This window comes from Pan paniscus, chromosome 19 (assembly GCF_029289425.2).
Source record: "Pan paniscus chromosome 19, NHGRI_mPanPan1-v2.0_pri, whole genome shotgun sequence".
Classification (NCBI taxonomy): Eukaryota; Metazoa; Chordata; class Mammalia; order Primates; family Hominidae; genus Pan; species Pan paniscus.
In genome coordinates, this window is record NC_073268.2 from 65953072 (window position 1) to 65979272 (window position 26201).

A 26201-nucleotide genomic window follows, 5' to 3' on the forward strand; every position below is an offset into this window, starting at 1 on the left:
AAGCAGTCCCTGTGAGGTTTCAAGTCTTAAAAGCTGCAAGGGTCTAAGAGATTACCGAGGGCAAAAGGCTGTGGGGACTTCTGGCAGATCAGAGGATCAGCAGGGAAGCCTTACCCTGCTGGCTACTGAATCAAGAGGAACTTTCCACTCCTGAAGGACCTCGCTGGGCCTACATCCAGGGCACCTTGAATTCCACCCTGTGCCTCCATTTATGCCACAGGAACCAACAAGAATGGGAGTTTCAAATCACCATTTTTACCCTTCAAAATATGACACCCAGTAGCAATTATTCAGCGGACTAGAGAAGTCTTGGTATTCCTTGGTACCTGGAAGACGGTCTCTGAACTTCCTAGTAAATTCTAAGTGCTTACATCTTTGCTCCCCACTCCAAGTTCCAAAATAATAAAACAGAAAATAAGATGACGCAGATACACTGTGTCTCTTTCCGACCTACCTCCTTTACTCAGCCTCTGTCTGAAATGTCAGGACTGGCTCCTCAGGGAACAAGATCCTGAGGAAATGGGGTCAGAACTGAAGGAGCAAAGCAGCCTGAGAGGGATTGGGAAGGAGGGTTGAGGGAATGAATGAGGTTATGGGAACAGAGTAGGGAGGGGGGTCCTAGCCCTCAGCATCTCTTCCCACTCTGGTGCCTCCCTCTCCCTGCGTCCCTTCCCTCTTACTCTCAGGGTAGCCAGATGGCCTGGATTTTGACCTTCAGTACTTTCTCTGACTCATTTTGTCCCTTGCTGTGGCCCACGACATGCTGTCTTCTTAGTTCTCTCACTTGTTCCTTCTTCATTCAGACTGGCTGACATTCACCCCTTCAGTCTCCTTTTGCTCTCAGTGGCCATCTACTTTCCTTGCTAAATGGCAGCCCTTTTAAAATGAAGATTCTTGGCTGGGTGTGGTGGCTCATGCCTGTAATCCCAGCACTTTGGGAGGCTGAGGCGGGCAGATCACTTGAGATCAGGAGTTCAAGACCGGCCTGGCCAACATGGTGAAACCCCGTCTCTACTAAAATACAAAAATTAGCTGGCCATGGTGGCACGCGCCTGTAGTCCCAGCTGCTTGGGAGGCTGAGATAGAAGAATCCCTTGAACCCGGGAGGCAGAGGCTGCAGTAAGCCGAGATCGTGCCACTGCACTCCAGCCTGGGTGACAGAATAAGACTCCATCTCAAAAATAAATAAATAAATAAAATAAAATGAAGATTCTCATCCTTGACAATATATGCTATGGTGGAAGTTTTCAAACAGGTAAAGGGTAAATGTAGGATCAGAGACATTAAAACTTTAGAATAGGCCACGCGCGGTGGCTCACGCCTGTAATCCTAATGCTTTGGGAGGCCGAAGCAGGTGAATCACGAGGTCAGGAGATCGAGACCATCTTGGCTAACATGGTGAAACCCCATCTCTACTAAAAATACAAAAAAAATTAGCCGGGCATGGTGGCGGGCGCCTGTAGTCCCAGCTACTCTACTCGGGAGGCTGAGGCAGGAGAATGGCGTGAACCCAGGAGGCAGAGCTTGCAGTGAGCCGAGATCGCGCCACTGCACTCCAGCCTGGGCGACAGAGCGAAACTCCGTCTCAAAAAATAAATAAATAAATAATAAATAAAACTCTAGAATATTGGACTTAATGGTACTCTAAGAAAAATACAAGGTAGATTTTAAACAAACAATTGGAAGAAACAGTAGAAACTATATGTGATTCAGCCTCTCACATTACAGACCTAGAAACAGATGCCCAGACAAGGGGAGGACTTGTCAGAGGCCATTCAGCAAATCAGAGACAAGCAAAGGACCAGGACTTCTGGATCCCGTTCAGTGCTGCCTCAAAACATAAATAACTTCTAAAAGAATTTAGGACCAGGCATGGTGGCTCACACCTGTAATCCCACTACTTTGGGAGGCCAAGGTGGGCAGATCACGAGGTCAGGAGTTCGAGACCAGCCTGGCCAACATGGTGAAACCCTGTCTCTACTAAAAATACAAAAATTAGCCAGGCGTGGTGGTGCGTGCCTATAATCCCAATTACTCAGGAGGCTGAGGCAGGAGAATTGCTTGAATCCAGGAGGCAGAGGTTGCCGTGAGCTGAGAACGCGCCACTGCACTCCAGCCTGGTTGACAGAGCGAGACTCTGCATCAAAAAAAAAAAAAAAAGGATTTAGATGGAGTACTTTTCAGCAACAAAAAGGAACAAGCTACTGATATTTGCTATAGCATGAATCGACCTTGAAAACATTATGCTAAATGAAAGAAGCCAGGCGCAAAGAACTACATATTATATGATTCCACGTATATGAAATGTCCAGAAACGCAAATTTATAGAGAGAGCAAGCAGATTTGTGATTGCCTAGGACTGGAGGTGGGAGCAGGGATTACCTGCCAATGGACACTTTTTCGAAATCTTTGGGGTGATGGGAATGTTTCTATGCTAGAATGTTGTGATGGTTGCACAATTCTATAAATACACTTAAAAATAATAGAATCGGCCAGGCGTGGTGGCTCACACCTGTAATCACACCACTTTGGGAGGCCAAGGTGGGAGGATCACTTGAATCCAGGAGTTCAAGACCAGCCTGGCTAACATGGTGAAACCCTGTCTCTACAAAAAATACAACAATTAGCCGAGTGTGGTGGTGCACGCCTGTAGTCCCAACTCCTCGGAAGGCTGCGGCTGGCAGATCTGTTGAGCCTGGGAGGTGGAGGTTGCAGTGAGCCATGATCATACCACTGCACTCCACCCTGGGTGACAGAGTGAGACCCTGTCTCAAAAAAATAAAAATAAAAATAGGCTGGGCATGGTGGCTCATGACTGTAATCCCAGCACTTTGGGTGGCCAAGGTGGGTGAATCACTTGAGGTCAGGAGTTCGAGACGAGCCTGGCCAACATGGAGACACCCCCATCTCTACTAAAAATACAAAAATTAGCTGGGTGTGGTGGCAGGTGCCTGTAATCCCAGCTACTAGGGGGCTGAGGCAGAAGAATCGTTTGAACCTGGGAGGTGGAGGTTGCAGTGAGCCAAGATTGTGCCACTGCACTCCGGCCCGGGCAACAGAGCGAGATCTCTGTCTCAATAAATAAATAAATAAATAATAGAATTATACATGAGTAATGGGTGAATTTTATGGTTTATAAATTATACCTCAATCAAGCTGTTTTGAAAAACAAAAAGGATTTAGATACATTTATCTCTGAGAGATTGATGATGTGTGGGAGACCCTGCTAATCTTTTCAGGGGAATGTCTTAGGAAACAAATATACCTGCCCTTATGATATCCCCAAAGAGTTACTGTGACAGACAGAAGATGCCGCTCTTTGGACTATGGAATATCCAGGCTGGTATTTCTCATTAAAAAAAAAAAAATGTCCTCCTGCACTAAAATATATAAGCTTCCTAAGGAGAGCAGGTATGTCTTGGTCATCTCTCCATAACACCTAGCACTGTAACCGGCATGCAGATGGTGCTTCATGAAAAATGAATTAAAGTTTACTCTAGTTCCACTGTGTCAAGTGGGTACCTTGAGAAACCAGCTGGTTTCTAGAGCAGTGCCTTAGCAGGAACAGTCTGCATCCTCCACACCTGACTTTCCTAGGCACCCCCTCCCAGAGGAAAGTCTCTGGAGAGGGGATGCTGGTTGAGTACATTCCCAGGAGACTGTGTATAAACCAAAAGATCTGTTTCATGCCCCACTTTAGATTTCTTTCTTCTCCACTGTTCCCACTTACCTTCTTCAAGTCTGCCTCAAAACTACTATTGTCCCTGGGGGCAAATAAGCTACAATATATCTTTGACACTCTCCACCTGATTCTACATCCACTCCCACTCCCTTCCCTTCACACCATGCACCAAATCAGGCAACAAGTATCATCAAAAGGGCCAGGTACGGTGGCTCACACCTGTAATCTCAGCAATTTGGGAAGCTGAGGTGGGAGGAGTACTTGAGCTCAGGAGTTTGAGACCAGCCTGGATGATACAGTGAGACCTGGTCTCTAGTAAAAATTTAAAAAATTAGCCAGGTATGGTGGGGCATACCTGTAGTCCCAGTTATTTGGGAGGCTGAGGTGGGAGGATTGCTTAACCCAGGAGATCAAGGCTGCAGCAGGCTAATTTTGTGTCACTACATTCTAGCCTGGGCAACTGAGGGAAACTCCACCTCAAAAAAAAAAAAAAAAGTATCATCAAAATCCAGTTCAAGCTGGGTGCGGTGGCTCATGCCTGTAATCCTAGCACTTTGAGAGGTCTAGGTGGGTGGATCACAAGGTCAGGAGTTCAAGACCAGCCTGGCCAATATAGTGAAACCCTGTCTCTACTAAAAATTCAAAAATTAGCCGGGTGTTGGCCGGGCGCAGTGACTCACGCCTGTAATCTCAGCACTTTGGGAGGCTGAGGCGGGCGGATCACGAGGTCAGAAGATCGAGACCATCCTGGCTAACACGGTGAAACCCCGTCTCTACTAAAAATAGAAAAAAATTAGCCGGGTGTGGTGGTGGGCACCTGTAGTCCCAGCTAGTTGGGAGGCTGAGGCAGGAGAATCGCCTGAACCTGGGAGGGAGAGGCTGCAGTGAGCCGAGATCATGCCACTGCACTCCAGCCTGGACAATACAGTGAGACTCTGTCAAAAAAAAAATCCAGTTCAAAGATATGAAAATATAACAGAAGAGATGAGTAATTTGAAAAGTGGTCTATGGTCTGATTTCCTTTAGACCCAGGGCATAGGCCCCAGAGCTTATTTTCAGAGTTGAAAAATATCATTTATGGCCAGGCGCGGTGGCTCATGCCTGTCATCCCAGCACTTTGGGAAGCCAAGGCAGGAGGATCACGAGGTCAAGAGTTCAAGACCAGCCTGACAAACATGGTGAAACCCCGTCTCTACTAAAAAATACAAAAATTGGCCGGGCGTGGTGGCTCACACCTGTAATCCCAACACTTTGGGAGGCTGAGGCGAGTGGATCACAAGGTCAGGAATTCAAGACCAGCCTGGCCAACATGGTGAAACCCCGTCTGTACTAAAAATACAAAAAATTAGCCAGGTGTGGTGGTGGGCGCCTGTAATCCCAGCTACTTGGGAGGCTGAGGCAGAGAATTGCTTGAACCTGGGAGGCGGAGGTTGTAGTGAGCCGAGATCACACCACTGCACTCCAGCCTGGGCGACAGAGTGAGACTGTCTCAAAACAAAACAAAAAATGAGCCAGGCGTAGTGGCACACACCTGTAATCCCAGCTACTCAGGAGGCTGAGGCAGGAGAATCTCTTGAACCCGGGAGACGGAAGTTGTAGTGAGCCGAGATCACACCACTGCACTCCAGCCTGGGCAGCAGAGCGAGACTCCAACCAAAAAAAAAAAAAAGAAAGAAAGAAAAATATCATTTATATTGTAGATATAAATTGTTGTACATAACTACAAAATATCACCACAGATTCTTATTAAATTTTATTTTCTGTGCCTTGGTCAATGAGATATCACCCTGCCCTGCAACTCCATCTTCACCATCATTTACTTTAGCTTCAAATTAGACCTCGCTTTCTCCAAGTGTTCCTCATCTACCCTTATCAGCTACTAATTCTTTCAGGACTTAGGTGTTCAGTTTGTAGCCCATAATAATTTTGTAGTAGCTTAAGGTAGCTTTTTTTTTTTTTTCTGGCGACTGAGTTTCGTTCTTGTTGCCCAGGCTGGAGTGTAATGGCACGATCTCAGCTCACTGTAACCTCCGCCACCCTGGTTCAAGCGATTCTCCTGCCTCAGCCTCCCGAATAGCTGGGATTACAGGCATGCGCCACCACGCCCAGCTAATTTTTGTATTTTTAGTAGAGATGGGATTTTTCCATGTTGGTCAGGTTGGTCTCAAATTCCCGACCTCAGGCAATCTGCCCGCCTTGGCCTCCCAAAGTGCTGGGATTACAGGCGTGAGCCACTGCGCCTAGCCTTAAGGTAGCTTTATAATTTCTCCAAGTCATTTTAAATATGGTTGTCTTTTCTCCACAGCTGAAAGCAAAGGAACTCATTAACTCTGGTATTTCTTTTTCTTTTTTGAGATAGTCTCACTCTCTCTCTGTTACCCAGGCTTAAGTGCAGAGGTACAATCATAGCTCACTGCAGCCTCGACTTCCCAGGCTCAAGCAATCCTCCTCCCACCTCAGCCTCCGGAGTAGCTGGGACTACAGGCAGTCGCCACACCTGGCTAATTTTTGTATTTTTTGTAGAGGCATGGTTTTGTCACGCTGCCCAGGCTGGTCTTTTTTTTTTTTTTTTTTGAGACGGAGTCTCGCTCTGTCATGCAGGCTGGAGCGCAATGGCGTGATCTCAGCTCACTGCAACCTCTGCCTCCTGGGTTCAAGCGATTCTCCTGTCTCAGCCTCCCGAGTAGCTGGGACTACAGGCTCGCACCATCATGCCCAGCTAATTTTTGTATTTTTAGTAGAGATGGGGTTTCACCATGTTGGCCAGGATGGGCTCAAACTCCTGACCTTGTGATCTGCCCGCCTCAGCCTCCCAAAGTGCTGGGATTACAGGCGTTAGCCACCGTGCTCAGTCAACTCTGGTATTTCTTGTCAGCAACTAGCACAAGCTAGTGCATCCAGCAATGTTGAGTCACTGTTGGTTATTTAAGTATTTAACTGTTTCTCCAACTAATATTCCTGATCCACTCCTGAAAGTTGATGCTAACGGTCCTGCAGGCTGATAGTGGGAAAGGCTCCAGATTTTGTGAGGCCTGATGTTTCTTCTTAAAAAAAAATCACTTTGGGGGTTCCTCATTAAGTAAAAGAGTTTAAAAAATTATACACATAGAATTAGGTACAGTGCCTTGGAAGGGGTCTGTGCGAGTAATGGGCTCTGACTCCCTAAGTTTCACTAGCATTACTGTAAATTTACTTCTCACCCCACCCTCTGGCCCCCCTCTGTTGCCTAGGCTGGAGTGCAGTGGCGCGATCTCAGCTCACTGCAACCTCTGCCTCCCAGTTTCAAGAAATTCTCCTGCCTCAGCTCCTGAGTAGATGGGATTACAGACATGTGCCACCATGCCCGGCTAATTTTTGTATTTTTAGTAGAGACGGGGTTTTGCCATGTTGGCCAGACTGATCTCAAACCCCTGGCCTCAAGTGATCTGCCTGCCTAGGCCTCCCAAAGTGCTGGGATTACAGGCATGAGCCACTGCGCCCGGCACTGTAAATCTACTTCTGACGGAAGGAATGAAGCCCAGTTACATCCCACCCAACACTTCAACCCTGACTGAATTTGGTGTCTATTCCTGGTTTTTACTGTGGATTTCCTGTACCCAACACATCTATTCCACAAGACGGCCCTGGCTCAACAAAATGGCCTTGGCAGTCTCTCTAGCTGATGAAAAAGTCCCAAAGGGCTGACTGACACTCCTCCCACTTAGTAACTTAGTGGCTCTTAGAACAGTGCTCCTTTCGGCAGGTGGTTTCTCCTGCTGTGCATGGTTGAAGGTGAGGAACTTGTACCCAATTCTGGAAGCCCCTGATGGTTCAATGCCTCGAGGAGTTGTGTTGTGCAGCGGAAGGGCCTGGAATGTTCCAGTACATTCCACCAGTGGCCTCTGTGACCCCTGCTTCCATTCAACTTTGGCAAAGGCCTGGTAGTCTACAAAGTAGCCTGTATTCTGCTGGGGTAGGAAGCAGCTTGGCCTTGCTTCTTCCTTGCCACTCTGATAATATCACACAAGTTGGCACCTTCCCTGGAAGTCCCACCCAAAAGCTCTGTCCAACTCTCTGGCCTCCTGGGTATTTGCCCAGAATGTTGAGTTAGGGTTTAGATACCAATCCTGTCAATTTCTTGGCCCTGTACACCCAATTCTGAATTCTTCTCCTGATGAGAAACCATGGGGATTCCTGAACCAATGGTGGGTTTGCATTCCTCGGAATGCCAAAAAAGCACCACCCCCCTCCCTTCATACGCCTGTGGAGATAGTAACATCAAGGCTCCAGGAAGGAAGTAACACAGCCAACAGCCATGATGTAACCGGCCATGTGCCCCTGCTTCACAGCACAGAAGAATGGCGCTTCCACTTGCTGGGCGCTGACTACAGGCTAAGCAATTTACACACATGGTCTCATTTGATCCTCATGACTACCCTATACAGTTGGTATAATCATCCCCATTTCACAGGTGAGGAAGTTGAAGCACAGAGAGGTTAAAAAATGTATTGATGGTTATATAGCTAGAAGGGAAAGATCCAACTGCTTTCAAAGATTGTGCACAACCACTACTGAGGGGCTCAGTGGACTAGGTCAGAGAGACCCAGACCTAGACAAGTGAGAAATACAGGCCAGACCAGTCATTCCCCTGCCTCTCTGTCACCTTCCACAGCCCTAAAGACTCTAGAGCTCTGATTTTGTTTATAATGCTAAGAAATTATGGAGGTGCGTCTAGAGGTTTCTAGCTGCTCCTGGTATAGGAGTTGAACCATTCTGCGAAAGGATTATTATTTACTATTATGTCTCTGCCTCCAGTGGACTAGCCTAGGACCAAATCCACTCCCTCTCTCCAAGCTTCCTACTTTGGGGGAGGAGAGCAAGATGGGGAAAGCTGGGGGGTTTCCATGAAGGAGAAACCAGAAGATTAAAGGAGGAGGAGGCTGGCGCTGCCCTTTCAGAAAGCCTGCCAAAGCTAGGGAACCGGGATTCCTAAGACACTTCAATAGTGTGCCAGGGAAAGTAGGAAAGCTCTTTGTGGGGTCAAAAGGGAAGCTGCAAGAGGAGGCCCTAGGGGAGACTTGACGGAAGAGGGTGGAAGAGGAGGTAAGAATCCATGCAGGACCAGAAGCGTGTGTGGATTCTCAAACCACCAAAAATTCAGAAGAGAAAAAGACTCACTCCTTGACTCTGTCTCCCCACCTCTTGGGTGGGGCAGCCAAATAAGGGGAATTCTTGTGGGACTGTGCTCTCCATTGCCAGAAAACACTGGCTGCATCGCCTGCCCAGCCTGCCAGAATGCTGCTGGAAAGAGTGGCTGGCCGCTGTGTTTGGTTGATAAATGATGGGCACCCCTGCCTGCCGCCCATTCTCTCTTTTCTCCCTGCTTAGCTTGCAGCCTTCTGCCTGGCAGGGAGCCTCAGGGTAGGGGTGGGGGAACAGGGTCCTCCAGACAGTATTTTATACTCAGTGATTAATAAGCTGCTGGAAGGGGAGGGGTGGGAAGCAAAGAGGGAAGCCCCAAGCCTAGTTTCCATGAGGCACCAGTGCACCACTGACAAGAGTCAAGGTATCTCTTTTCTTGATGCCTATTCCTTCAGACCCAGCTTTGGGACAGGATGCAGCCTTCATCCCTCCTGGGGCCTGAGACTCTGGTAGTTATCTTGTATGAGACCTATGGAACTGGCTGGAATGAGGTTAATGGACACACATCCAAATCCTCAACCTTTTCTTTAAGCTCCACACTGCTGGGAGAGGGAAGAAATAAGTGAGGCCAAGCAGCTTAATAGCTGTTTTTGGAGGATTTTTTTTTTAATGTTCAAGAATTCTTTTGAACCCTCCATGGCTCCAAGAAAAACTATTTGAAATGTCCCTTCTTATGGGGCCAGGGGGTTAAGTGCCAGGGATGGAAGGCTAAATGCCAGGGATGCTGGTTGCAGGGATTCTTGGGACCGGGGCTAATGGCCTCCCTGCTGTGGGCTCAGGAATACCAGGCCCAGGCACTGGTTGCCCTGAGAGATGCAGCCATTTTTACTTCTGATTGAAGGGCACCACCTTCTGGGATTTTCCCTTCTCTGGTGGGAAACAGAGTAGAATATGCCAAGGGACCAACAGGGTCTGTGCCCAAGAGTGGAGGGCACTGAAGGTGATAACATGGAGGCACTGGGGTAGGGTGAGACCAATGACTTATACAGCTTAGAATTTGGTCCTTCCTGGCGGGAAGAAGATGCACTTTGTGGGAGCACATGGTAATTGCCCTTCGTGAGGGTGATCTCAAAAGGTCAACGGATGGGCCTTGAATAGCCCTAATGTCCCTGAAACAGTCCATTGTGTAGCTATTGTCTATACATGTAAAGGAACCCTTCTTGACCCTATTCATACTTTTCTTTTTTTGCCTCTGGGGTTTCCCAAGTGAATAATTGCATACTACCTTATTTATCCTTCCACCCAAGTCTACCTCTTTTAAGCTAACAACAAAAATAGTTCAGAACACATTTCTTGAGTCCCTATTAAGTGCCAGGCATCATGCTAGGTGCTGGAGATACGCAGATAAATAACACACGGTCCGTCCTCTGGAGAATCCACAGTCTGTTTTTTAAAAAATGACCCTTAGTGTTGACTTTTGGGATTTTGAAAACAAATCTGCATGTATCTCCTTTATATTTTCATATACATGGATCATGATTTCAGCCTCTATCTTTTCACAATCTTTTAACATTTTGCCTGGTATAGTAGTCTCCATTTAGATCAATTCAGATTACTTTCCCCGACTCTGATATATCTTCCTTTGCAGATACAGTGACCAGAATTAGGCGCTATATTTCACATGCAAATACTATATAAATGTGTATACAAGAGTAACACTATGTTTTCTAACTTCCTTCATTTACCCACTTGCCATTCATGCATACATCCAATAGTTATTGAATGCCTACTAAGTGCCATGCACTCTGCCAGGTCCTGAGAATGCAATGGTAAGTAAAATGGACACTGCCCTCATGGAACTTACAGTCTGGGGTGTGTGTTGGGGAGACCGAAAGTAAAGAATCCAAATAACACACACATAAATGTATAATTACAAACTGAGACAAGTGCTATGAAGAAAAGCACAGTGTGCAATAAGAGCATGGCAGTGGGGGCCTTGATCTAGCCTGGAGGGTTCAGGAAAAGGTTTCCTGAGAAAATGGTATTTGAGCTGAGATCTGAAGGATTAGTGAAAATAGGCAAAGAAGAATATGGGGGAAGAACATTCCAGGCAGAGTAAAGAGCATGTGCAAAGGTCCTGAGAAGGAAGAAACCTGCACACTCCTAAGGTATTGCAGGAAGGCCAGTGAAGCTGCGGCACTGAGAAGGAAGCAGGTTTGTGTGAGATGGGCCTGAAGAGTTAGCCAGAAGACAGACCATGCAGGACACTGAAGGCCAGGGAAGGATTTCTGTCTTTACCCCTCCATGGATAGGCACATGGAATGAAGGTCTTTAAAGAAGAGCTGCCAATGGTTCTTTCTCCCAGATTACTAATGCTACTTATAGTTGTCTGGAAGGAGAACAGTCATGACGGTCTAAGCTGCTAGGAACTTCCCAGCATCCTGACATGGTGTGGCTATGCCTGGCTGTCACTGGGGAGCCCCCAGAACCCATGGATCAGCCCTAGCCTACAGCCCTCAGGCAAGGGATAGCCCCCACCCATGTGGACAAAGGGGCAGGGTGGAGGGTGGGTGGAGTGCTTTGCCTGAGGTATCAGCTCCGCATGACATTTGGAACAGCCCCAAGACTATGGCTCTTTTTCCTAGATAACTCTATCATGTGTACCCCCCATTTAAATGGCCTGCCGCCCTTCCTACAGCAGCTGTGCTCCCCACCCAATCTGGAGAAGGTCCCTGGATAAGAACTCTGACTCTGCCCAGAGCCTTGGGCCTTGACCTGCTAAGTTTAGGCCTCAGGACTGTTGGCAACCATGGATATATACATATCCTTGATAGTTTTCCAGGGGTATTAATGGAAGCCATTGGAGAAGAGGGTCACAATTGTTGGACTCAGCCTTTCTAAAGCCAGTCCTTTCCTTCCAGTCATATCTTTGGAAAATGTGGTTTGGTGTAGTGACATCTGCTGGCAAGGCTAGGCACATAATACAATGACTGGATGTCCACTCATCCTCATGTAATTTCCAGACTAGCAAGAAAATCGTTCTTAACTTCTGAGATTGGATTGGGCTCAGTAACCTCAGTTGGCAAGAGCAAGACTAAGATGTCCAAGGTTGTGGGTCTGAACTATGTATGGGCTGGTTTGCCTTAAATAGAGAAAATGTGTTTCCTAGTTGTGGCTTATACCCCTCCCATTGGTCAGTTGATTCATATTTGGGTACAGTTAATCACAAGGGAGATTGGGCAAACATGTATAAATGACTCAGAGGAACCCGTTCCTAGCCCCTATGCCTGGGAAAGCATCTCCCAACAAATAAAAAGACCCACATTTTACAAATGGCAAAATGCAGTGTCATTTTTTTATCCTCCTGAGGTTGACTAGTTTGGGAAACTTTTTAGTTTCTCCCAGGTCACCAGGAAAGTAGTGTCTACAGAATCATCTTCATGGTTCTTATAGTGGGCAAGACTGACTAGGGCTTTTATAATGGCCCCTCCACACATGCTGGGGTAAGGGCAGTGGCGTGATCTTGGCTAACTGAAACCGCCGCCTCCTGGGCTCAAGCAATCCTCCCACCTCAGCCTCCCAAGTAACTGGGACTACAGGTCCACCAGTAATTTTTTGTATTTTTAGTACAGATGGGGTTTTCCCATGTTGGGCAGGCTGGTCTTGAACTCCTGGCCTCAAGTGATCTGCCTGTCTCAGCCTCCGAAAGTGCTGGGACTACAGGCGTGAGCTACCGCGCCCAGCCTCTCCTCACCACTTTCATCCATGCCATGTACACATTCTGTTTACAATCTCACCCTTTTTCAGTAGTATGTGATCTTGACAACATTCACCACTAGATGTAATTGGGATGCCAGGGGGAAAGGGTGAGGAGAAAATACTAAAGACATGATTCTGAAGCAAACGTTCTGCCTTTTCTTTTTGAGATGGAGTTTCGCTCTGTCACCCAGGCTGGAGTGGAATGGCACAATCTCGGCTCGCTGCAACCTCCGCCTCCCGGGTTCAAGCGATTCTCCTGTCTCAGACTCCCAGGTAGCTGAGAATATAGGTGCCCACCACCATGCCCGGCTAATTTTTGTGCTTTTAGTAGAGACGGGGCTTCACCATATTGGCCATGCTGGTCTCGAACTCTACCCAACCTTGGCCTCCCAAAGTGCTGGGATTACAGGCGTGAGCCACCATGCCTGGCCATGTTTTGCCTTCTTAGTAACAGTAACACTGACCCATAACTGAATGTAGCTCAGACAAAGCATCTCTTTCTCTCACTCAAACTTAAGAAAATCATCAAGATAAATTAGTAATGAATAGGGTTTCCCAGAAGAGGAAACAGACCTAGTAAATAAACACATGAAAGACTGAAGTATATCCTCAGTAGAAATAAAATCGAAAGCACATTTGGGGTGCCATTTTCATTTTTATTAAAATGACAAGATTTTTAAAAAGTGGTAACACTTAGTCCTGGAAACAATGACTTAAATTGGCACCCTTGCACTGATGATGACACTGTAAATTGTGAAAGTCTTTAAGGAAAGGAAAGAAGCAATATATAAGTGGCAGAAATAAAAACAGGAGAGAGCTATGGATGCATGCAGACACTCACTGCAGCATTATCTGACATAAAAGAGCTTTAATAACTCCACAACAGGAGAATGAGAGCACATTACATCATAGCACCACAGTGCAATGTCACACAGTGAGTATAGTTACAATTATGAGGACTCTAGGGAAACACAGAAGATGCTGAGAAGATGTACAAAATATAAAATTTCAGCCAGGCACAGTGGCTCAGGCTTGTAATCCTAGCATTTTGGGAGGCTGGGGCAGGAGGATCCCTTGAGCTCAAGAGTTTGAGACCAGCCTAGGTAACATAGTGAGACCCCCATCTCTACAGAAAATAAAAAATTAGCGGGGTATGGTGGCATGTGCCTGTAGTCACAGCTACTTGGAAGGCTGAGCAGGAGGATCGCTTGAAACCAGGAGGTTAAGGTTGCAGTGAGAGGTGATTGTGCCACTGCACTCCAGCCTGGGTAACAGAGCAAGATCCTGTCTCAAAAAAATAAAAATAAAACTTCATGTAAATAATGAGTCTATCTATGTTAAAATATGCACATAAAATGTATGCATGAGGAGAAAAAATGGAAGGCAATATACAAAAAATAAAAATAGTTGGGCCAGGCGTGGTGGCTCACGCCTGTAATCCCAGCACTTTGGAAGGCCGAGGTGGGCGGATCACGAGGTCAGGAGATCGAGACCATCCTGGCTAACACAATGAAACCCCGTCTCTACTAAAAATACAAAAAAAAATTAGCCAGTGTGGTGGTGGGCGCCTGTAGTCCCAGCTACTCGGGAGGCTGAGGCAGGAAAATGGCATGAACCTGGGAGGCGGAGCTTGCAGTGAGCCAAGACTGCGCCACTGCACTCCAGCCTGGGTGACAGAGAGAGACTCCGTCTCAAAAAAAAAAAAAAAAAGCTTTGTGCCAGGCATGGTGGCTTATGCCTGTAATCCGAGCATTTTGGGAGGCCAAAGCGGGTGGATCACTTGAGACCACGAGTTTGAGACCAGCCTGGGCAACATGGTGAAATGCTGTCTCTACTAAAGATAGAAAAATAAGCCGGGCATGGTGGCACGCACCTGTAGTCCCAGCTACTTGGGAGGCTGAGGCAGGAGAATCGCTTGAACCCGGGAGGCACAGGTTGCAGTGAGTTGAGATCATGCCACTGCACTCCAGTCTGGGTGACAGAGCTAGACTCTGTCTCAAAAAAAAAAAAAAAAAAAAACCTTTTGTGGCGGCAGTGAGATTAAGGATGTCTTTTATTTTCCTCAAATTTTCATTTAGTGTTATTACACTGTGTTAATCATTTTGAAATGGTGGAAGGGGGTTGAGGGCAGGTGAAAGTGCTCCTCTAGCCCCTTCCTGTACATACTTGTCCTAAATTGACAGAGAGGAAAGACCATGTCTGCTTATTCAGCTTCTGGCCAATGCCTAGCACCTATCAGGTGTTAAATAAACATTTGTTGAATGTATAAATGAAAATGCCTGCAGTCTAAATGTCTCAGCCCATGGTGACCGGGTACTTTCCACCCCGGGAAATAGAGCAATTTGGTTTTGCTGGAATAAAAAAATGAAGGTTTATCCATAATGGCAATTCCCTGGTCTTCTTGGTAAGTGAATGTGGGCATGGAGAACCCAGGAGAGACAGTCTGTTAAAGAAAACCCAATTACCATTGTGGAACATATGTTGCCCTGAGGCCTCTGCTGCCATAACAACATCTTGTAACTATAACTACAGCCCTGGAGGGCTTTGGCCCCATAGAATATGGAAAAGGATGTCTTCATCATAAGACAGCTTTGTGCTCAGATTGACTTCCCTAGGGAGCTTGGATCAGGGAAGGGAGGTAGATAAGTGGAGGAAGGGGGGAGATGAAGGGCAGAGGTGGGAGAAGAACTGCTATTGAATCAAGATCAGAGTGATTTTTTTTTTTTTAGCGATTTTCAAAATGTGGTTATTTGACTGTTTAGCTTTGGTGGTTATTTATATCCCCAGCTGCAGAGGCGGGGAGCTGTGCCTAAGCCTGCTGGGATCTGTCCAATAACTTCTCCCAGGGTGGGGCTGCGGGTGGGGGCTAAGGGTGCTACAAGATCCAAATTAGGTGGCCAGAATGTAAGAGAAGCTCCAGGCCATCTCCAGCAAGAGTAAGGAAGAAGGGCCTATTAGTGACTGTGCTGACCATTTTTAAGGCAGCTGCAAATGAAAATATTTTAATAGGAATTACGGTCACATCAGCAACCTCTGAGATTCTCCCAAAAGGATAGAGACTAAGCCAATACTTTGCCTCAGAAGTTATGAGATTGACCTGGCTACACTAGCATTGTCTTTAAAAGGCCAAGGCATGCTTCCCCCACCTTACAAGACTGCACACAGAGGAAATGGCTATCCCTAACCCCTACTAGCCACCTCACTGGTCAGAAAGAGGCTTAGAGGAGAGAGCATGGCTGGTTCTGTGCAAGCCTTTCCTAGCTGAGTCAACAACTGGCAGTGGGGTGAGAAACATTCAATTTGGTGCCACCCCAATTACTAAGCCCTTTTGGGTGCCAGTCAGCAAGGGAGAAGCTGGAGATGCTGTGGCCATCCAGGCAAGGCTCCTAACCTCTGGAAGAAGCAAACAATGAACAACTACATTTTGTATTTGAAATATGGTACCTATAATTTTACTGTCAAGGAAACATTTTAAAGGACATCAAGGGATCTTTAAGGCAGCTTACAAAACAGAGGAGGCAAGAGACTGATACAAGTAAGGAAATAACACAAGCACATACACACAAAAGATTGCCCCCACTCCCAGTGCCTATTTCAGTCTCTCCTTGTCTCTGGCTAAGGCTATTTCAGCAGCCTTCTAACTGGTCTCCTGCCTTGGGTCTCCCTCCTACTCTGATCAGTGCCCTTCACAGCTGCCAGAAAGAGATTGCTAAAATGCATGTCTGACTGGCGGCCTCCTCTGCTTAAGGACTTTCAGAAATTGCCTACCACTTCCAGTTCAGTCTCCACAGAAGGGTGCTGAACACTCTGCATGAACTGGTTCCCAAAACCATGCCTCTTATGTACCCTCCCCGGCACCCATAGATAATGCTCCTCCACACCTCTCTACTATTGCACATTCTGTTTTCTTTGCATGGAAAACCCTTACATTGTCCTTGTTTACTGGCAAACATTCATCCTGTGAAATTCCACTCTTGCTTCACGTCTTTTATGAATCCTTTCCTAAACTTTCCAGATGAAACACTCTACCTCCTCCTCTGTAGCACTTCTGAACCTTGCTTATCTCCCTATTTTCCCATGTAATACTCTACAGTGTTTTGTAAGTGTGTGCTCACTGGCTTGTCTTCCCTACTGGATTCTAAGCTCCTTTAGGGGAAAGTTGGTGTTTTGTCCATGGGGTATAATTCAGTGCCTGGTACCTGGGTGATTAATGCCTGGGTAATCACTCTGTATGTCTTCAGTTAAAGTGGTTGAACAGAGGTTGAACAGAGTTAAAGAGGTTGAACAGATAAAAGCAAACAATCACTGAGACCATGTAAATATATAGTCACTAACATTAGAATGTTATAGCCATGATTAGAGTGACTGGAAATATAAATAACAATAGCCATTTATTGAGCAATTACTCCATGTCAGGAACTGTGCAAAGAGCTTTACAACACTCATCTTCTTTATTCCTTACAACCTTGTGAGGTGGCTATTAATGTCCCCACATCACAGGTGAGAAAACTGAGACACAAACAAATTTAAAACTTGTCCAAGGCCGGGCATGGCTCATGCCTGTAATCCCAGTGCTCTGGGAGGCTGAGATGGGAGGATGGCTTGAGGCCAGGAGTTCGAGACTAGTCTGGGCAATGTAGCAAGACCTCATCTCTACAAATAATTTAAAAATTAGCCAGGCATGGTGGTGTATACCTGTAGTCCTAGCTACTCAGGAGGCTGACGTGGGAGGATCGCTTGGCCCAGGAGATCAAGGTTGCAGTGAGCTATGATTGTGTCACTGCACTCCAGACTGGGTGACAAGAGTGAGACACTGTCTCTTAAAAAACAAAAAACAAAAACAAAAACTTGTCCAAGAGTAATGCAGGTAGGAAGCAGCAGAGCGGAGATTAAAATTCAGATCTGACATCAAAGCCCTGTACTGGACACTAGTACAGCTGATGATACAATAAACCTGATTTATCTATGTTTCTATTATCTGTTTGGGAAGGGAAATGAACAGAATTATCTACCAAATTGTACAAGGAAAATAACAAATCCAGCAGTTAAGTGCAAAATAACATATCATTACGCCCTACTACCTTACAAAGAATGAATTGGAAAAGATTTTCTGAAAAAATAAAATTTTATTGAGGGTTAGGAGATGCATCCAGGCAGGAAGAAAAGCCTGAGAAAATAGAAAGGCAAGGAGAACTGTCGAGAGTGTCAACGTGAAGTCTGGTGATTGAGGATAGCCAGGGGGCAACCAGTCAGAGGCATTGAAATCAACATCAGTTCCTGCTTGGAAAGCTAATTGTGTTGTGATGAACATGACCCTCAAAGTAAATATTATATTTGGTTTTTAAAAAAAAGAAGAAGAAATAAGCTTTTAAGATCCTCCCCTTCCCCATTCTAAATATACCTGGCTGGTCTACTTTCAAGTACTATACACATTTTTTTCCTTATGATCATGTTTCTATCCTACTGGTGTTAGTTTTTTCATCTTTCTGCCAGAGTGTACACTTTCCAAGGACAAGAACCATATCTAAATGAAACTGTAAACTCTTTAGTGTCAGCTGCAGTCTTAGGGAATCTAGCATAAGAAATTAACTAACGTCGAACATCTGTAATGCTGGTATTTGTGTGACGGATGCAAGTCAGTATAAGATCTTATTCTAAAACACTAATTTCCAGGGAGGGTAACTTCACCATCTCTGAGCGCTATACATTCAGAGACTGTAAAACAGTAATGATATTCTTACTGAGTAGCAAGCATTTACTGTGGGAAGAACGAGGTTTGAGCACCATTAGAAAGGATGGTATGAGCCAGGCGCAGTGGCTCACACCTGTAATCCCAGCACTTTGGGAGGCTGAGGCGGGTGGCTCACCTGAGGTCGGGAGTTCAAGACCAACCTGACCAACATGGAGAAACACTGTCTCTACTAAAAATACAAAAAGTAGCCACATGTGCTGGCGGGCGCCTGTAATCTCACCTACTCGGGAGGTTGAGGCAGGAGAATCGCCTGAACCCGGGAGGCGGAGGCTGCGGTGAGCCGAGCTCGTGCCATTGCCCTCCAGCCTGGCAACAAGAGCAAAACCCTGCCTCAGGAAAAAAAAAAAAAAAAAAAAAAAAGAAAGGCTGGTATGGCTGGGAGTGGTGGCTCACACCTTAATCCCAGCACTCTGGAAGGCCGAGACAGTAGTTCAGCTCAGTAGGTCGAGACCAGCCTGGGCAACATGGTGAAACTCTGTCTCTACAAAAAATACAAAAATTAGCCAGGTGTGGTGGCACACGCCTGCAGTCCCAGCTACTCGGGAGGCTGAGGCAAGAGAATCCCTTGAGCCCACGAGGTGGAGCTTGCAGTGAACTGACATCCAGCCATTGCACTCCAGCCTGGGCAACACAGCAAGACTCTGTCTTGAAAGAAAAAAAAAGAAGAGAGAGAAAAAAAGAAGGATGGTATGAAATAACTGAGATATGCTCTTAATGCAAGAGATCCTTACCACCAGTTGGGGAGCCAGAACATTCAAATGTAACCTCAGGAACATATCCGTGAGTGCAAAATAACAGAGTAATGTATGAAATTAAATGCTTAAGTGGTGAGGGGCTACATGAAATTAAATGCTTAAGTGGTGAGAAGTAATGTGAACCATTTTCAAATAAGTTCTTACGTGCAGTTCAACCTAAGTAGGTTATCAAAGGTATTTATACTAAGCACTAAAAGCTAAGTATTAAATACTAAAAGCTGCCTGTGTCAACACTGGCCCAGGACATCCCCAAGGAGAGTGCTGGCTAAAGGTCTGGAACTTTAACTCTTTAGAGTTCTTTACTTAGCACATCAATCAGATGTTTACCTTCTGCTTCTTTGTTCTTTAGCCCTGCTCCTGGGGGAAATCTCCATCTTAACGGGGCCTCAGTTTGAAATTGGGGTTCGGGATCCTAACTTAATGACTGAGCGTGCCCGGGTTCCACGCAGTCGCAATTGGTCAAGACTTGGTCCTCTCAAGGCCTTTCCTCCGGAGAGGTTAAATCCTCAACGCCTGCTCTCCACTTTCCAGCCTTTTCTTAAGGCTCTTCTTTCAGCCTAGTATCTGTGACCAACTTCTCCTTCCTAGGCCCTCTCATTATTTAAATGTCCATTCTTTTGGGGGCTTCGACTTCACTAAAAACATTCCTTCCTCTTCCTCCGCCTCGTAACTCTCTGCTCAAGCATCTGGATGCCAGAGGTCATTTGAGCTAAATGGGGTTCAAAGCTTTTCTGACTCTGGTACTGCATTCCCCACTTTCAAATCACATTTTTCACCCCAGGGCCCCCAGTGGTCTCAAACCCAAACATAGTGCGGGAAGGAAGTGGGCGCTCGCCACAGAGCTAAATTGGGAATTCTTTGACCTGCAGCTTCTGGAGAATGGTTTTGCCTCCTCCCCGCGACATCAACTAACTCACTTGCTGTTAGCTAAGGGCAAGGACAATGTCTCCTCTACCAGACAGGAAACTTGATGGCGGACGCTATCCGTTAGTTCCTTTTTCAATTACCCATTCCCACCCCTTCGAGACCACGATGTTTCTTAAAATACAAAGTTTCTTTTACAAAACATCCCTCCGCAACTTTGAGTTTATATAATAAACGGAAACGTCCTTTAAACAATCAGGCTACGAAGGGGTTAAATCTAATCTCAGCAACCTGATGGATTCTGGGGGGTTTCCTTCCTCGACTCTAGAAATTAAAACGACCGGGAAGGGAAATTTTGCCCAAGGTAAAGATGAGAACCGTTTACATCAACTGTCAGGCTTCTGCCCCAAACAACAATGGCTACCCACGCCCACAAACAGAGCCACTCACGTAACTAAAAATGGTTGGCTCCGGGTTCCACCACTGGAGTCACTTTCTGCCCAACTTCAAAATGGCGCCCACTAGCTTCACCAAAAGGATCGAACTTCCCAGCACCCTCTCTGGCCCGTAACGTCAGGTGACGCGAGACCCGGCCGGAAGTGAAGGAAAAAGCGCTTCAGCCCGCGGCGCCTGCGCAGAACGCTCCAGACGCTGAGAGGCAGGAGGCACTAGGGATCGTCCGCAGGATTGGGACTGATACAGAGGCCGCCACGGAGCCCGCCGGAGCCACCGTTCCTGCTGCTGCTGCCGCTGCCCGAATCGGAACCGTCGGGCCGCAGCCGCCGGCAATGCCGCGAAGGAAGGTGAGAAACGGGAGAGGAGGGATGGCGGGTTTCTAAGGACAGTCGATTGAGCATCGTGACGCAGTTGGCCACGCCTCACAGTGCTTGGGTCCCAACTTTCCGCTCCCCCGAACCTTGTTCAGCCACCCTCTCTTCTGTCCATACCCAACAGAAAAATGTGGGCCCGACCCTGGCCTCGGCCTATGCTTGCAACTATTCCCGCCCTCTGCTTGCCTGGATCGGAGGCGTTCTTATTAATTGGTCGCTGAAACGTCTGGAAGCATATTGATTGGCTGGTGACGCCGCCTGTTTGGGCTCAACGGTCACCTCCCCGCGTGCGGGGGCGGTGTCTGGCCCCGGCCCCAGCGCTCTCCCACTGGCTGGAGAGAACGATCCCTCCTCTCCTGATTGGTCGAGGTTGGCAGTCTGTCCTGTGGGGGCGCGGCTTAGGCGGACCTCGATTGGGTGGCCCGAATCCCCGCCTTTCCGAGCGGGGACGCTGATAGGTGCAGAGGCGGGGTTTTGGAGGCCTCGTTACCTTCCAGGTGGGGGGCACAACAAAGCAGAAGACTGGGTGGTGGGAAGCCAGCGCCCACTCCCAGGGGATCCCTCTCAGGCCAGTTGCCTCCAAGCAGTTGCCTCTTTCCTTATTTGCTAGTTCGACAGCGCCTAGAAAATGCAGTTGGTAAAAACTAAAAACTTCTAGAATTAGAAGGCACTTAGAAGATCACCCAGGAATGGCCCCCTCGTTTCTTCTTACAGCTGAACTAACGGAGGTCCATGGAGTGCCGCAAGCCACTCAGGCAGTGGCAGATCCAGAATATAGAACAAATCTAACTCAATTCAACAAATGTCTATTGACTACTTTCTGCGCGGTGGTTGCTGTGGATTCAGAAATTAATTAGATGTGATCCCTGGCTTAAGGGTGTCACAGCCCGATAGGAGAAAACAGACATGAATAACCTTAGAAGGATCTAGTAAGTTCTCAGCTTGGAGGTGTATACAAAGTGTTGCTGGAAGGAAGTGAAGGAGCAGTTAAGTCTGCCCTGGAGTACAATGGGAGATATATTGGTAAAAGCCACAGAGAAGAGCTGAGTTCCAGGATCAAGCCAGGAAGGAACAAGTCTCACGTCAAGGCTTTAAATATCTCGGTAATTAGACTATAATGGTGACTTTTAAGATTCCCCCTTCATTTCAGCCGTTTTCTGTGATTCTTGCTCATTTCCTGGCAGGTTACCCTTAAGATACTTGGAAAACTGGGTGGTATTCTTGCTCATATCAATAGAAATCTTTCTCTTCACAGCGGCTTTTCAGGTTGAAAATGTACACTTTTTAATGTCTCCTAAAATGACCTCAGCTGGTGGGTGGTATGTATGTGTTTTTTTGTTTGTTTGTTTTTGAGACGAGGTTTTGCTCTTGTTGCCCAGGTCGGAGTGCAATGGCGTGATGTTGGCTCACTGCAACCTCCGCCTCCCGGGTTCAAGCGATTCTCCTGCCTCAGTCTCTCTAGTAGCTGGGATTACAGGCGGATTCCATGACGCCCAGCTAATTTTTGTATGTTTAATAGAGACGGGGTTTCACCATGTTGGTCAGGGTGGTTTCGAACTCCTGACCTCAGGTGATCCACCCGCCTCGGCCTCCCAAAGTACTGGGATTACAGGCATGAGCCACCACGCCCGGCCGGTGGTATGTATGTAAAGGCTCACCAAATGCAGGAATAATATTGGTGCCTTGAAATAGGGCCACAATCCTCTTTCTTAATTTCCCAAATACCGGGAGTTACTTGAAAATGTACATTTTTTTAGTAACCTGTTTGGCGGCAAACCTGTCTTAATCTGTCCTGAGGCTACTTATGGTTTTTGTGTGTCTCATTTAGTGTGACTGTTTATATTTTTTGCTGCAGAAATACTATTATGTTTTGTTATTGGGTGGTATTTGCAGGATACATGCAAAGTACTCCCCTTCTAAAAATCCAAAACAATTACAAATTCTAAACACAACTGGCCCTCAGGGTTTTGAATAAATAATTGGGACTTACAGTGTGAATCTTTGTATTGTTTTTAGTAAATATTTTTTCCTTTCTGGTTTTGTAAAGGGTATAGTGTTAGTGCTTAATTGATAAAAGTTATCTTTATGGCTAAGAAATAACTCCTCAGGAGGATAATAATTGACAAATCCTTGCTCATTGAAAAGATGGTTTTGAAAACAACTGTTTTTGAATACCCATGAGTCTTCATGTGCAAGCTGCCTTTTTGGAAGATAGATGGCTTTCATGTGGAGAAACGTCAAGGATAGATGGCATACGCACTAACAATTTTCATCTTTTTCTGCTTAAATTCTTTTGGGATTAGAGTTGTGGTCCATGATATTTTGAGATAGTGTATGGCTTTTAAAAAATGTGATAGCTTTTCATGGAGACATTGAACAAAAGTTACTCTAAGTTAAATGAGGTCCAGCACCAACAATTTTCTCACTACAGTGGACCTTTTTTTGTGATATTGATCTCCAAATGGTCTTGGTTAATACTTAGTGCTAATACAGTAAGAATTAATTCTCTTCATGGCTGGGTGTGGTGGCTCACGTCTGTAATCCCAGCACTTTGGGAGGCCAAGGCGGGTGGATCACCTGAGGTCAGGTGTTCAAGACCAGCCTGGCCAACATAGTGAAACCCCGTCTCTACTAAAAATACAAAAATTAGCTGGGCATGGTGGCGGGCGCCTGTAGTCCCAGCTACTCGGGAGGCTGAGGCAGGAGAATCACTTGAACCCGGGAGGCGGAGGTTGCAGTGAGCCACGATTGTGCCCTTGCACTCCAGCCTGGGCAACGAGAACGAATGAAACGGAAGCTCTTCATTTATTTAACAAAAGTCCCTATTTGTAGGTTGTTCCATTTAAGTGTTCTAAATAAAGTGAAGTTGCCTGAGGGGGTGGGAGGATGAGAAATGCTTGTGGAATCCTTATTTAGGTTTGAACTTGGGGTTTTCAGTGTCACAGCTTGTTTTATTTTCAATGTTAATGCAAACTCTCAGACCAAATGCTTCTGTGCTAATATCTGGATCTATGGTATTACAGAGGAATGCAGGCAGTAGTTCAGATGGAACCGAAGATTCCGATTTTTCTACAGATCTCGAGCACACAGACAGTTCAGAAAGTGATGGCACATCCCGACGATCTGCTCGAGTCACCCGCTCCTCAGCCAGGCTAAGCCAGAGTTCTCAAGGTAAAAAAACCTTCATTTTTCCTTACCACTCCTCACATCTGGCTGACCGGCCCATCACATTATTTTCCTAGTTAATGTGGAAACTGGTCCCTTGGCTTGGTGTAGATGACAGTGCACCAGATGATTGGTAAAATGTAGAGTGAATGCAGAGTTGTCAGGTCTTTAACAATGCTTCTGTGGGGGGCTACTATCCAATCTGTAGACCCAAAGGAACTGCGGATGGTATAATGGATAGAGACACACGTATGTCTTGAGTCATTTGTTTGTTTGTTTGTTTGTTTGTTTAGATCGCAGTGTCTCCATCAGTAAAATTGGAATGTTATCCCTTCACTTTCTGTTTGAATGTTTAAGGCTTAGGGACTTGAAGTCCAGTGGTATCTGATTTATGGTGGCTTGATTTAATTTTTTTTTTTTAACTTTACAGTGGTGCTAAAACAATATGCATTCAGTGGAAACTTTTAGAATTTTGAATTTCGGTCTTTTCCTGGGCCAGTGATATGTGGGCCAAATATTTTCTCGTGTTGCTGAGTGGTGGCAATGAGCCATAACTCCAGTCAGTGAGCCGTAACTCCCAGTCAGCCATTTGATCATGAGGGTAAACCAGTACTCTTCAGTGTACTGTCTTTAATAAATTATATGCAATATTCAACACTTTATTAAAAATAGGCTTTGTGTTAGATGATTGTGCACAATTGTAGGCTAATGTAAGTGGTTTGAGCCTATTTAAAGTAGGCTAGGCTAAGCTATGATGCTCGGTAGGTTAGGTGTATAGCGGTTTTTTTTATTTTCTGGGGACAGGGTCTTGTGCTCTGTTGCACAGGTTGGAGTGCAGTGGTGTGATCTTGGCTCACTGCAGCCTTGACCTCCTTGGCTCAAGTGATCCTCCCACCTCAGCCTCCTGAGTAGCTGGGACTACAGGTGCACGCCACCATGCCTAGCTAGTTTTCTTTGTTTTTTGTAGAGATGAGGTCTTATTATGTTGTCTAGGCTGGTCTCAAACTCCTGGACTCAAGCAGTCCTTCCACCTTGGCCTCCCAAAGTACTGGGGTTATAGATGTGAGCCACCATGTTCAGCCTGTAAATGCATTTTTAACTTATAATACTTTCAACTTGTGATAGTTTTATTGAGACTTAACCCCATTACAAGTCAAGGAGCATCTGTAGTCTCTTGGACTTACTATTGGCAGAGGCCCACTTCTAAAACCATGTTTAACTCTGGAATGTAATCCAATAAACACTTGATAGATATTAATAGTTGTACCAAAATATCAGTGTGGAAATAATGGAATTTTGCTTTGGTAATAAGGAATTGAGAATCTTGGGGTTGGAAGGTAGTTTGAACTATCTCTAGTGCATTTAGGCATCTGGGGTTAGATTTGGAGGGTACCCTTGACCCTCCTGGCTCTGCTCTGGTATTCCCTGAGGAGGAAAGAAGATTGCAGCTAATACAGAAAGCCGATGATCAATAGGTGATAATAGATGAAGGGAAAAAAACTTTAACATGTTTTGAGCACTTCAACAGTGTTGCTTTGGTTAATTTTTTTTTTTTTTTTTTTTTTTTTTTTTTTGAGATGGAGTCTAGCTCTGTTGCCAGGCGGAGTGCAGTGGCATGATCTTGGTTCACTGCAACTTCCGCCTCCTGGGTTCAAGCAATTCTCCTGTCTCAGCCTGCAAGTAGCTGGGACTACAGGTGCACGCCACCATGCCCAGCTAATTTTTGTATTTTTAGTAGAGATGGGGTTTCACCATGTTGGCCAGGATAGTCTCAATCTCTTGACCTTGTGGTCTGCCTGCCTTGGCCTCCCAAAGTGCTTGGATTATAGGCATGAGCCACTTCGCCCTGCTGCTTTGGTCACTTTTATATGAGTATGTTGCACAATGAGAGAAAAACCATCAGTTTTTCAAGCAAGAAAGTGGGAATATCCTCTTTAACAACTGTTCCTAACTTTATTTTTGAACTTAGGATTTCAGCTAAAGTATTCTTAAGCTTTAAATTTTTACCACAATGAGACTATGGATAAATAGCTACTATAACTCAAGCAGTATGTTATGTACTAGGAACCATGATAGAAAAATCATAGTTCCTGTCCTCAAGGATCTCACAGTTCAGTGCAAGATACAGATATGAAAATTGATCATGGGAATACATTATGGCAAGGGCTGTGAGAGGGGTTTGCATAGAGTACTACATAAGCCCAGAGGTGGGACAGCCAACTTAGGGCAGCACTCCCACAATGATGAAGTCTTTTTTGTTGTTGTTGAGACAG

At 46.0% G+C, this 26201-nt stretch overlaps 2 protein-coding genes across 4 annotated transcripts in view; one reads left to right on the forward strand and one right to left on the reverse strand.

Moving 5' to 3' along the window:
• FAM117A (family with sequence similarity 117 member A) overlaps positions 1 to 20511 on the reverse strand; it is a 78429-nt gene extending 57918 nt beyond the window's left edge. The window contains exon 1 of one of the 2 annotated variants that reach the window (XM_055101267.2): positions 20384 to 20511. The gene's annotated coding sequence lies outside the window, so the exon portion shown is untranslated. Of the gene's footprint in view, positions 1 to 5213; positions 12814 to 20383 lie in introns of those variants that run through there. The other variant, XM_055101266.2, reaches the window with a different exon arrangement.
• Positions 20501 to 26201, forward strand: part of KAT7 (lysine acetyltransferase 7) — a 40510-nt gene continuing 34809 nt past the window's right edge. Inside the window, exons 1-2 of one of the 2 annotated variants that reach the window (XM_003818036.5) lie at positions 20501 to 20736; positions 23787 to 23934. In XM_003818036.5, the coding sequence (XP_003818084.1) occupies positions 20722 to 20736; positions 23787 to 23934 (163 nt within the window). In that variant the 5' untranslated portion in view covers positions 20501 to 20721. The remainder of the gene's footprint in view (positions 20737 to 23786; positions 23935 to 26201) is intronic. The other variant, XM_003818034.6, reaches the window with a different exon arrangement.